Source organism: Setaria italica, chromosome I, assembly GCF_000263155.2.
Source record: "Setaria italica strain Yugu1 chromosome I, Setaria_italica_v2.0, whole genome shotgun sequence".
NCBI classification, from domain to species: Eukaryota; Viridiplantae; Streptophyta; class Magnoliopsida; order Poales; family Poaceae; genus Setaria; species Setaria italica.
Window position 1 is genome coordinate 8,614,747 of NC_028450.1, and position 10,801 is coordinate 8,625,547.

General features: G+C 45.2%; 1 protein-coding gene across 6 annotated transcripts in view; it reads right to left on the bottom strand.

Moving 5' to 3' along the window:
* The window catches only part of LOC101782725 (disease resistance protein RGA2), a 6,422-nt gene extending 2,772 nt beyond the window's left edge, over positions 1 to 3,650 (bottom strand). For 5 of the 6 annotated variants that reach the window (XM_004951953.4, XM_022826128.1, XM_022826131.1 and 2 more), the window contains exon 1: positions 107 to 3,648. In XM_004951953.4, the coding sequence (XP_004952010.1) occupies positions 107 to 3,321 (3,215 nt within the window). In that variant the 5' untranslated portion in view covers positions 3,322 to 3,648. Of the gene's footprint in view, positions 1 to 106 lie in introns of all 6 variants that reach the window. The other variant, XM_022826133.1, reaches the window with a different exon arrangement.
* Between the last annotated feature and the right edge of the window lie 7,151 nt (positions 3,651 to 10,801).

The following is a 10,801-nucleotide window of genomic DNA, read 5'->3' on the forward strand; positions in this document are numbered from 1 at the left end:
GTTTAGCCTTCACTTATGTAATAGGTTTTGTAAATAGTCTATATTTAATACTCCTAATTAGTATCTAAACATTCGATGTGACGGGTGTCACATGAACCTAACGTACCAGGGCGAAAGAAAATTGAGCAGTTCCTTCCCCTCCTTGGTCCGCAGTTCCTTCTTCTCGAAGGGCAGTTGTACCTCGGTAAGCTTAGGGCAGTAATGTAGATCGACATGCTGTATGGATACAAGGCTTTGCAATCCTCCGATGGATGACAACTCCCGGCAGTCATGTATAACCAGGCATTTGAGCATGTTTGAGCCAATCGAGTTCAACGAGATGCACTTGATGTTGTGACAACCATCCAACTGCAGGAGGGTGAGAGAGGTGAGGTTCTCTAGGCAGGCTGGAAATGACCTTTCCAGCTCACCGCAGTACCCTATGCAGAGTCGCTGGAGAGAGGGGGGCAAAACCATTTCCTGTGGGCACTCCAGCTCCTCACAATAATAGATTTTCAGGTCCCGTAGGCAAACAAATCCCACAAAACTGTGGAACGGTATTGATGTTAGACTCGAACATGTGTCAAGTACTATCGACTTGATGGATGGCAGTTTCTCTGGGGTCAAGAACTGCTCAAGATTTGTCAGCCACACGCATCTGTAAACACGTAAATCAGTGAGGCGTGAAAAGGCAAACGGCGCAATGCCATTGCTGCGACTGATGCTGCCGGCTGCATGCTGCGTTCCATCATCACCCCTTAAACCAACTTGTGTTCCGTCAGCAAAGAAGGGGATTCGTGAACTGATGTGCCAGCACTCGGAAAGCTCCAGGGTTATTAAAGTTGGTAGGTCTTCTGGCTTAAACCAGCTTGGAAACCTATCACCACAAAAGCCATGGACTTTAAGGCATTCAATTCTTGAATGAGGACGCAAGCCTTCAAGCACTCCATTCTCAGTACTGCACGGCAGAATAGGACCAAAGTCTCGAAAATGTAGAACAAGTTCCTTGAGGTATTGCTTTTCAACAAGTCTAGCCTCAAGAGCCTCTTCCTCGCTCCTAACAGTGTAAAGATATCTGATAGAAAGCTTTCCACTGAGCTGATTCATGAACTTCAGCTCACCAATTCCCCGTCCATTCTTTTTTGCAACTATAAAATTACTCAACCTTCGTAGACAAGACAGATTTCCAAGCCCACTTACCCTTGACAAGGCACGAGAGGCTTCTGCTGGCAGAACTAGCTGACGCAAGTTAATTAGCTTTGTTACGTCCTGATGAATTTTTTTCAGACGTGAACGACTTGCATCAAAAACTTGTAGGCTGTAGAGGCACCAGAGTTTCTCGGGTAATTCTTGCACATTGCTATGAGATATATCAAGATAACGAAGACTATTCAACTCACATATGCTATCGGGTAGCTTTACCAGCTTGCAACCTTTTAGGCTCAAAAATAGAATGTTGGAAAGTTGATTAAACCAGGTTATTTCAACATCAAATCTGATTCCAAACCTAAGTGAGTGCAATTTATTCAAATGTTGAATGTCTCCCATTCTGCTCAAGGATTCACCATCCACCTCGATTGACATGTGACGAACTGTATTCTGCATTCTGCTCTTGTTCTGGTTTCTTAAATCTTGCATCACCAAGCATTCATCCATAGAAAAGGACACTGCCATATCATGGATCAGATCGTGCATTACGTATCTTGTTTTATTCGGGAACATCGGATCAGTTTGGAAAAGAAATCTGTTCCTCAATTCATCCAAGTAAGTAATCCCCACATCTTCAGGACGTATGCTTCCCCCTGGCGCCACAAAGCCCTGTGCCACCCAAATGTCAACTATCTCCTCTCTTTCAAAGCTATAATCTTTCGGAAACATGGAGCAAAATACAAAACATCTCTTAACCTCTTCTGGGAGATACAAATAGCTCAGTTGAAGGGCTGGTAATATCTCATTCTCTTCATGCCGTAGCTCCCACAGTTCACTCTTCTGGATAGCCCTCCAGTGTCGTTCTGTCAGGCTCATATTCAACAAGCGTCCCAGTGTTTTTGCTGCCAAAGGCGACCCACACAACCTAGTAGAAATGCTCCGAGCAATATCTTGCAATTGAGAATATGACTCTGGGTCATTTGTACCAAATGCACACTTTTTGAAGAAGTCCCACAATATATCAGTAGGCAATCCTTCAAGTTGGACAGGCTTACAGTTGCTTGTGGTGACACGAGTAGCAACCACTGGAGATCTTGTAGTCACTAAGATCATGCTGCCTTTAGGACCATACTTCAATGGTGCATAAAACGCCTCCCAATCAGCATTAGCGTTTGGCCAAATGTCATCCAACACCAAAAGGAATTTTGGGCACGTCTTCAGCCGCTTCATCAATTCAATTTGAAGAGCATTTAGACTGCTCGATGAGTTGTATTCCTCACCAGGGATGGATTCAATGATCTCCTTTGTTATCCTTCTCTTGTCAAAGAAGTCTGAGACACATACCCATATCATGACACCAAAGTGGTGTTTCACCCTTGGATCATTGTAGATGAACTGAGCCAGGGTAGTCTTCCCCACCCCACCAATGCCGACAATCGAGATGACAGAAACATTGTTGGTGCACTTAGTTTCAGCAAGTCCAGCCCTGCCACCGTTTCCTTTTGGTTGCTTGGCTCTGGATGTAGATGCAACACCATTGCTTGCTGCTGCTCTCTTCCCATTAGACCCTGCAATTCTACCAGTACCACCTCTGTTCCCAGTGAGTGGCACTCCCAATAGTTTGATCACCTGATCCCGTGGGACCTCACGCCCAATCATCACACCAAGCATCTCGGCCAAAGCATCTCGTTCACCGTCACGACCAACAACTTCCGGAGCGCTGATGACCGAGCTTGTCTCCGGCATGATCTGCGATGGCTCAACACTCATAAGACCCATAAGATTGAGCATCCCCTCGATCTCAGCCACAACCTTTTCAAGCCTATCTTGTGTCTCCCTTATCCTTGTTTTGCTACGGCGGACCAAAGTTTTTGCAAGATTAAGAGAGGAAGATAAGAGTTGACCTGCTCTGCTCCGGTCAGCGTCCTCTATTCTTTTCCGCAACACCTGGTCATCCAGCTCGCGGAGAAGATCCTCTGCATCGTACGTGGTGTCCTTGAGACGCGAGACAAGCTTCGCCAGCTCCTTGTCCTTGAACATGCCCCACTCGCTGCGACAGATGAGCACGCGAGCCTTGGGCAAGGTGTCTCGGAGGCGCTCCAGCTCGTTGTTCAGTTGGATCGCTTCGACGATGTTGGTCCCGGCCGAGAGAATCCATTGCAGACTTTGCAGTGCCTCTATGGCCGTCTTCATAATCCTCCTCCACGGACAGCAGCACTCAGTGGAGAGGCCGACAGCGACGGCCGGAAGCCGGCGATGAACGGATCTGGAGTTCTGGAGAGAGGACGCTGGATAAGAATGGGGTGGTTGGGCGCACGAGAAGACTCCGGCCGGTCCTTATGAGTGCGACGAGAAGGTCTCCGGCGCATGAGTGCGACGGTCCTTGGAAGTATTTCGCCCTGTAACGACGGGGAAATTTCGTGCCAGCCAGCCATTCTTCAAGATCCCTGCCGCTATCTACGTCAGTGGAAGTTTGGGATCTCCCCCCACAAGGTGTCTGCAGCCTCGGCGGCGGCGACGGGTCCTGCAGGGAGATCTGCCTAGCCCCCGTCGGCTGCAGCACGGCCGCCGCCGCTGCGACCGGCGGCGGTGATAGGAATTGAAGCAGCTGCGTATAATTCATCTCTGATCATCCTTGTCACCTTGTGCTAGCGGTGGCTGAAGGGCGGACCCAGTACATCGACATGGCCACATGGGTGGGTGTACGTATGTACACCAAATAAATTTAAAAAAATTACTATGAGTATGCATATACATATACTTATATTTAGATTAGTATGTGTATGTACATTTGATCCCCAAATAAGCAAAATAACCCACTCCAAATGTTACTTTATCGCTTCTTTTATCGCTTCTCTCATGTTGGGCTAGCCTGCTAGGTCCTGGCTGCCTGCTTTCAAAGTGAGCGTCGTCGCCTCGTCGGTCATCGTGTTGACGAGACTGGTTCATTTGTTGCTCTTGAATTTTTTTTATTTTAGTATTTTGCAGAAATATATGTCCAAATAAAAAAATTGTAAATCTACAACTATATAGTCATTTGAAATCAATTGAATTGGCGGTATGTCCCTTCTCTACGTAGTGCATATTAAAAAAATTATAACTTTTTATATAACTTTTTATATAAACTCGATGGAGACAAATTTTATATAAAAATTGTAGATATGCAAGTTTGTCGTTTTAAAACTTTTTTATACAAAGTTCAGGTCTAAACTTTGAATTTTACTACAGCGTGGCAATAGGATACAAATGATTTATAGAGAATCGGTTCAGTTATATTTTTATGTCCTTACGTAAATGGTCGGTTCTATTATATTTTTATGTTCGATTAAAAAACATCCCTATGTAAATGGTCGCAGAAATCATTTACTTCCACGGTGTAACGACTACCTGGCGCTTATGATGTTTAGCTCTAGCTTTGCTAGAGAAATTTGAACTTTTGTCATCACGATCGTTGGTTTCGTAGAATTAAAATCATATTTCGTAAAATCACCACTCGAATCGTTAACAACTTAATTTTATTTCTCTCTTTTACTCAATTTTATCTTGTTTCCATTCTTCACGCACATGAAAGGACTAAAATAACTCATGACTTTTTCGCTATCTCGCACAACATCCTCACGTTGCGGTCGCTGCGCCCAGATAAGTTTCTCCAAGGAAGTTGTCTCTGCAGTTGGGTCGTTGACATATGAGACCAGGCCCACGTGTCAGTACCTTCTCCGACGCCGACATCCAGCCCGCCGCCGTCCCTCCCCATGCCACCGTTAACGGCCACCTCTCCCCGCGGCGCCATCGCCGACCGCCTCCCCACGTGCCACGGCAACTTGTAGATGTTCCATGCTGCGAGCCGGAGTTCAGAAGCAGAATCAATGCCGAGCAAGCAAACGTACTGTATGTGTATGTGAAGATGACTCAGTAGCAAGCATCAAACGAATTTTGCAAACAATAAACTAAAAGAATCGGTGCCTATCAGTCTGCCATCCAACGTTCCGCGTGTTGCCTGTCCTTGCCGGACTTGATCGCGGTTTGGCGAACGGCGGCTTGGGAACAGCCTGTCTTGCAATCAGGATCGAGATCGCGATCGGCGTGTGTTGCGAACGACACCCGGTGATCAGGACGAGATCGCGTCGCGCGGAACTGATGCGGTGCCGGAGCGCTGCAGGTTCCGAGTTCCGATGCATCGAATCGAATCGCCCCCAATTCGATAGCTCCGCTGCAGCCTTCCGTTCAGTGAGTCCGTCCACGACGATGACGGCGGACGGCCGCTGCGGCACGATTGGAAGGAGGAAGACGAGTAGGAGATCAAAAGCGAGATTGGCATTGCTGGATGAAGAGAAAAAAGAAACAGAGAGACGACACTGACAGATGATTCATCCAGACAGACGCCGTTAGTTGTGCTGGTGCTCGAGACCCCCGAGTTCCAAGTTCTGACCAATGCCCATCGAGCAGCACAAGGACCCCTTGCTCGGTGCGCATGCACATTGCACAGCCCCTCCATGGCGCACCCGTCCCTCACCACAGAGCTTGGGGGACAGGGGGGAGTCGTGTTTCTTGCAGGGAGGGAGGGAAGCACGTCGAGAAGTAGCATTCGCAGAAGCCTTGCTGAAGATGATTGTTTGTACTAGTAGAACGTATATACGGTAACTTATAGCGCTAGGCTTCTAGGCAGTGCTTAGCTTACAGTTTTAGTGATTGGTGCTTTCATTGTGTTAACCTAGGAATAGTAGCTCAACAGTGGCTTTGAAAGTGAAATGTTCCCTTGCTTTCCTGAAAATAGACTGGTCACTAGGAACTGGATTACTGGACCAGCAATACTTTTCTCTGGCTTTCCTTCAGTGCGAACAGAGCGGCTGGCCAGCTGCCTGATTGGACTCAAACCAGCATATGGTTCAGACTTCAGACTAACCCAACTGCACTTGGGCAGGAGGATTTCGTTTTATCTCATTCCTGGAATTATACAGACGTGGTCAGTATTGCTGACCAATCATCTTGAGACTTTGTAATAATCACACGAAACCGATTTGGGGTTAAGATGCCGTCAGCCGTTTGTGTTCTCCATCACTCCATGAAAGCAGAGGAGATCCCGTACTTGCTGCCCTCGGCGACAGGGCACGGCCTCGCCACGGCCCACGGGCAGCCTGTCGCCGGCGGACGATGGTGTAATCGGCCGGCGGGAGAAGGTCGATGCACATGCACAGTAGTCGGTGCGCGCCGGACGGCCGGTGGGATGAAGCAGAGTCCGGACGCCACGACAGAACGACATGACTGGCTGATGGCGGGCCCAGTAGGCAGTGAGCCCAGCATCGAACCTACAGGTTGACTGGTTGAGCGCGCAACAGAGTTGAGTTGATTCATTTTCCACATGTATACCGGACATTAGACTGATTTTACTCTATATATAGTTACATATGACTTTATTTTTCCTACATATACCACATCTTGTTTTTTTCCCCCTGGTGTGGTGGTGCCAATCTGATGTCGATGCTGCATGGGCGTGTTCGCCTGTTCGGATGAACGGCTGCTGCCTGCTGCCAGAGACTAAAACCTATATTAAACTGGAGTATGTCACAAATAGTATGTATGTTCTATATTAGATATGTTTACCATACTCAGACCTCATAATTTGGATGATGTCATAATATGGCGCTCGCTATATACGTATAACAGTACAAAATGCCAACTTTTTCTTTATCTAAAAAAGTAAGTTTAAATGTAAAAGACCGAAACAATCCACCACCGGCATTTTAACCCCAAATCAATCCAAACCAGTCTCTTCTATATAGTTTCTAGCTTTGGTTCCAAACCAATGACTCAGTCAAATTCGCGAAAAATTTAAGGTGAATGCGAGATTTCAGTTTTAGAACCCGGCTTTTGACGTTAGGCTCATATGTAGATATAGTCACACCAATCTGCACAAAAGTAGCTTATTGACATTCCAAAATATCTTCAACAAATTTTAGTCAAAGTTGCTAAAATTTAAGGTGTAAATATGGTATTTTAGTTCTAGGGTCCGGCTTTCAACGTGTGGCCCACATGTAGATCTCGATGCACTAATTTGCACAGAACCGTTAATCATCATATTAACTCATCTTCAACAAGATTTAGTCAATTTTCAAGTGTGAGCGCGAGGTTTCAATTATAGGATCGACGACCGAAGTCAGCAGGGGAAGCTCCTACCTATTTTTTTTATAATTTTTTTATTTCAGACCTATTTAATTCACTCCCACGGGGAGTCCAACCCGAGCCTGCTGGATGCTACTTAGGTGCTCTAACCACTAGGCTAGAGGCCCTTTCACTTAGGATCCGTCTCTTGACCTAGGTCATATATATAGCCATAATACTTTTTCTATTAGTGAATCTTTTGAATCAGCCAAACAAACATCAAACCAATTATAACTGATTATAGTTGCTAAACAAATCAAATCAAACCATTATACATCTCACCCCATCGCCCACCTTACCGAGCTAGTCCAATTAAGAAATCGAATCACCAAAACTAGTTTGGGACCAATCCATTAGCAGTATTACACTGACAGCATGCAAGCATGTCTACAGCTCTCGTGAGCATAGGATTTAATGGTAGTACATGACTCCTTTGTTGGAGTTCTTTTTGGTTAAAGGAAAAGCAATCCACCACGATTGATGGTTGCGTGCAAATAAATGATGAGGTGTGATTCAACTACGAGGTTTAAATATTTTTTGTGGAAAAAAATGAGGTTTAATGATCCATACTCCTTGTTGGTATGCCACTTGGTAGGCACATGACAAGAGATGTACACATGTAGCCTAAGCTATGGTGTGAGCACATTGTGCATTCATAGTTGTCCTTATATGTATGCATAATATGCATCTTCCTTGTGGTTGAAAACAAACAATCCATGCAAAGTGGTGTGACATAATTTTATTCATGTGCAAAAAAAACATTTTTTAAAAAAGATTGATCCATCCTCGAGCACATACCAATAACAGGATAGAAACAAGGGGAATACTGAAATGGAAACAATATCATGATTGACCCTCAATATAAAACACTATATGCATCAATCATAGCACACCGTCGTTTATTTGCATACAAATGCCCAAGGCAGTCACACATGCAGAAGGCCCTGTGCAAAATTAAATATTTAAACCTCATACATGAACGAACAAAACTACATCCATAACACTATGTGAATTGTAAGGCAGTAGTAAATTCATGTCATTTTCTCTAATAACTAATTATACATTTTGAGACCCAATTACTAATTTCAAAGATGCATCAAATAAAGCACTGATTTTTTAGTATAGTAAGAGGTGCCACCAAGATACCAAGAACTAAAGCACCAGTCGTACAAAGATATTCAAACAAAGATATTAAGACTTCAAAAATATAAACTCTATAACATTTTGTGCAATAGTAATTGAACAAGACTTCAAATAGATAGAATAATTACCTTCTGTGTTTGTAAATCAAAATTAGCACCACTTGCGGCAACCTTAATATTTTGTCAGTTAGACTCCACTCAATAACTGAATAGTTTGGTTTAGCAAAAATTTCTTAATCAAGAAAAATTTATTAATAGGTATACAAGCAGTAATTTCCTCAAATATATTGTATTTTACCAAATCACAAGTGATTTCGTGGTTATATCTCACATTGCTATTCAGAATTGTAAGTTGAAGTAACAATCTTGGGAATAACAATATTCCATGATAGATATATTATCTCCGCATTGTAAGCTGCAGTAAACTAAAAAATAAGAGTATCATTTTATCAAATTTTATCATAATAAAACACTGCATATTATCTTAATCAGTACCTGAAAACTGAGAATGCTTTTTGTGCAAGGGTTGACATGGTCCCATATCATTATTTTTCTTGAGCAACACTAGTAAGAAAGTGAGATGTTATTGGGCTGGAAGATAGTCCTTGTACCTAGATACAAAAAAATGAAGATGTTATCATTAGATCGGATATGAAAGATCACAGTAAAACAATAGATCGTTCAGTAGAAGGTAAAGGATAACGGACTAGAACCAACAACCAAGGCATTGGCCTTCTTCCTCCTCGATCTTCCCTTTAAACCTACTCCCCTTCTCTTGCTGCTTCCCAACCTCTCTGATTCCCCCTCAAATTACACCCAAACTGGTATTCAATTTGCACCTCATTTACTGCAAATTCCTTTTGTATCCGTGCCAATTTGGCGATTGAGTATCTAGAACCATAACCGTGTACTCTAGATTCTCTCACCAAAATCTACCATTACGCTGAGTGGCAAGAGAGCAAAGAAACCATGGAGGCATCTACAAGAGAGTTTGTAGCGTTGGGTGGTGGAGACCCCTCGAAGTAGTTATCAATGACCCTGAAGGGTAGCAGCCAATTCCCATCACCATCCTTCAATCTCAGCTTTTTGTTGTTGCTACTGCGAATGGCAGGGATGAGAATATGTGACGAACATTTACGTAAGCAGAAGAGGAATTTGTGAGACACATGGCGTCGCGCGATTCTGGTGGCCGCTAGTGGTGGTACTGTCAAACTACAGATCCTTTGGGATAAAATAGTTCTCGATGATGTCGGGGTCGGAAGTCCATGCTGATGCCAACTCTGAAAGACTGCAGGAACGAAAGAAGCGGTGATATTGCGTCAGAAATTATGCAAGCAACTTGTTCAAATGGCGTTGCACTCCTCTCCACACTAACGATGGCCACATTCTATGTGCTGCTGTCGAATTGAAGGGTTTCCTAAGCGATAAAGTATCCCTCGATCATGTTCAAGTGGGAGGTTGAAGTCAACCCTGAGTACCTTCAGAACGGAAAATGGCGGTGACAAGCAGAAATCGAGAGAAGAAATCGAGGAGGAGACTTGGGCGTACTCAAGCAGAAGGTTTCCCGGGTCCCAAACAACGATCATGTCGCTCTTCAGGTCGGCGCGCGAGAAGCTCAGTGGCCAGCTTCGACGAGGAGCACATGGCCTCTATGGGTCGTAACCAAGATAAGCGACAACATGGAGCCGGCGATGGGACCTTGACGACCAACTTGAGCAAGTTGAGGTCGGGGTACCGCGTCGCGGCGCGGAAGAAGAAGAGGGGGGTTAGGGACCGGGAGTTGAGCCCGCCGCCAGTGAGAGGAGGTTAGAGAAGGAGGTGAAGGCGAGGGCCAATGCCACCATGGGTGACGATGACATCACCTTCACCATGTTTTTCCCCTTTCAGAGGGGCAGGCCGTGTTCATTTGTTCGAGTCGAGTCAGGGGAACGGGAAACGGGCCGGTGTTGTTGCCAGCCGGTTGTACCTATGGGTGTTAATGGATAACCCTTGTACTTGCTTCACAATCCAACTTAGCATTATCTATTTTTTTCTCAAAGTTATATAATATTTTAGTTCGATATTTATTGAGTTCGATCAGTTGTACCTGGCGGTCCCACTCACTCATCACTCCAAGGAGAACGGCGGTCTCGGGCCTCTCGCGACTCACGAGGTACGACAGACTCACGAGGTATGACAGCCTGGGCTGGGCTGATGCGTTTTCTTCGTTGGCACGGCACGCGCAAGAAAGAAACGGGCCTGCCCCATTGCTCCACCGGCCCATCACCACCACCGCGCACACGGGCCAATCTGGGCTTCAGAGTTCGTTCTCCCCATTCCCCGGAATTTACTGCCAAGCAGCCATCTACTACAATCTTGGAGTCTGAGTTCGG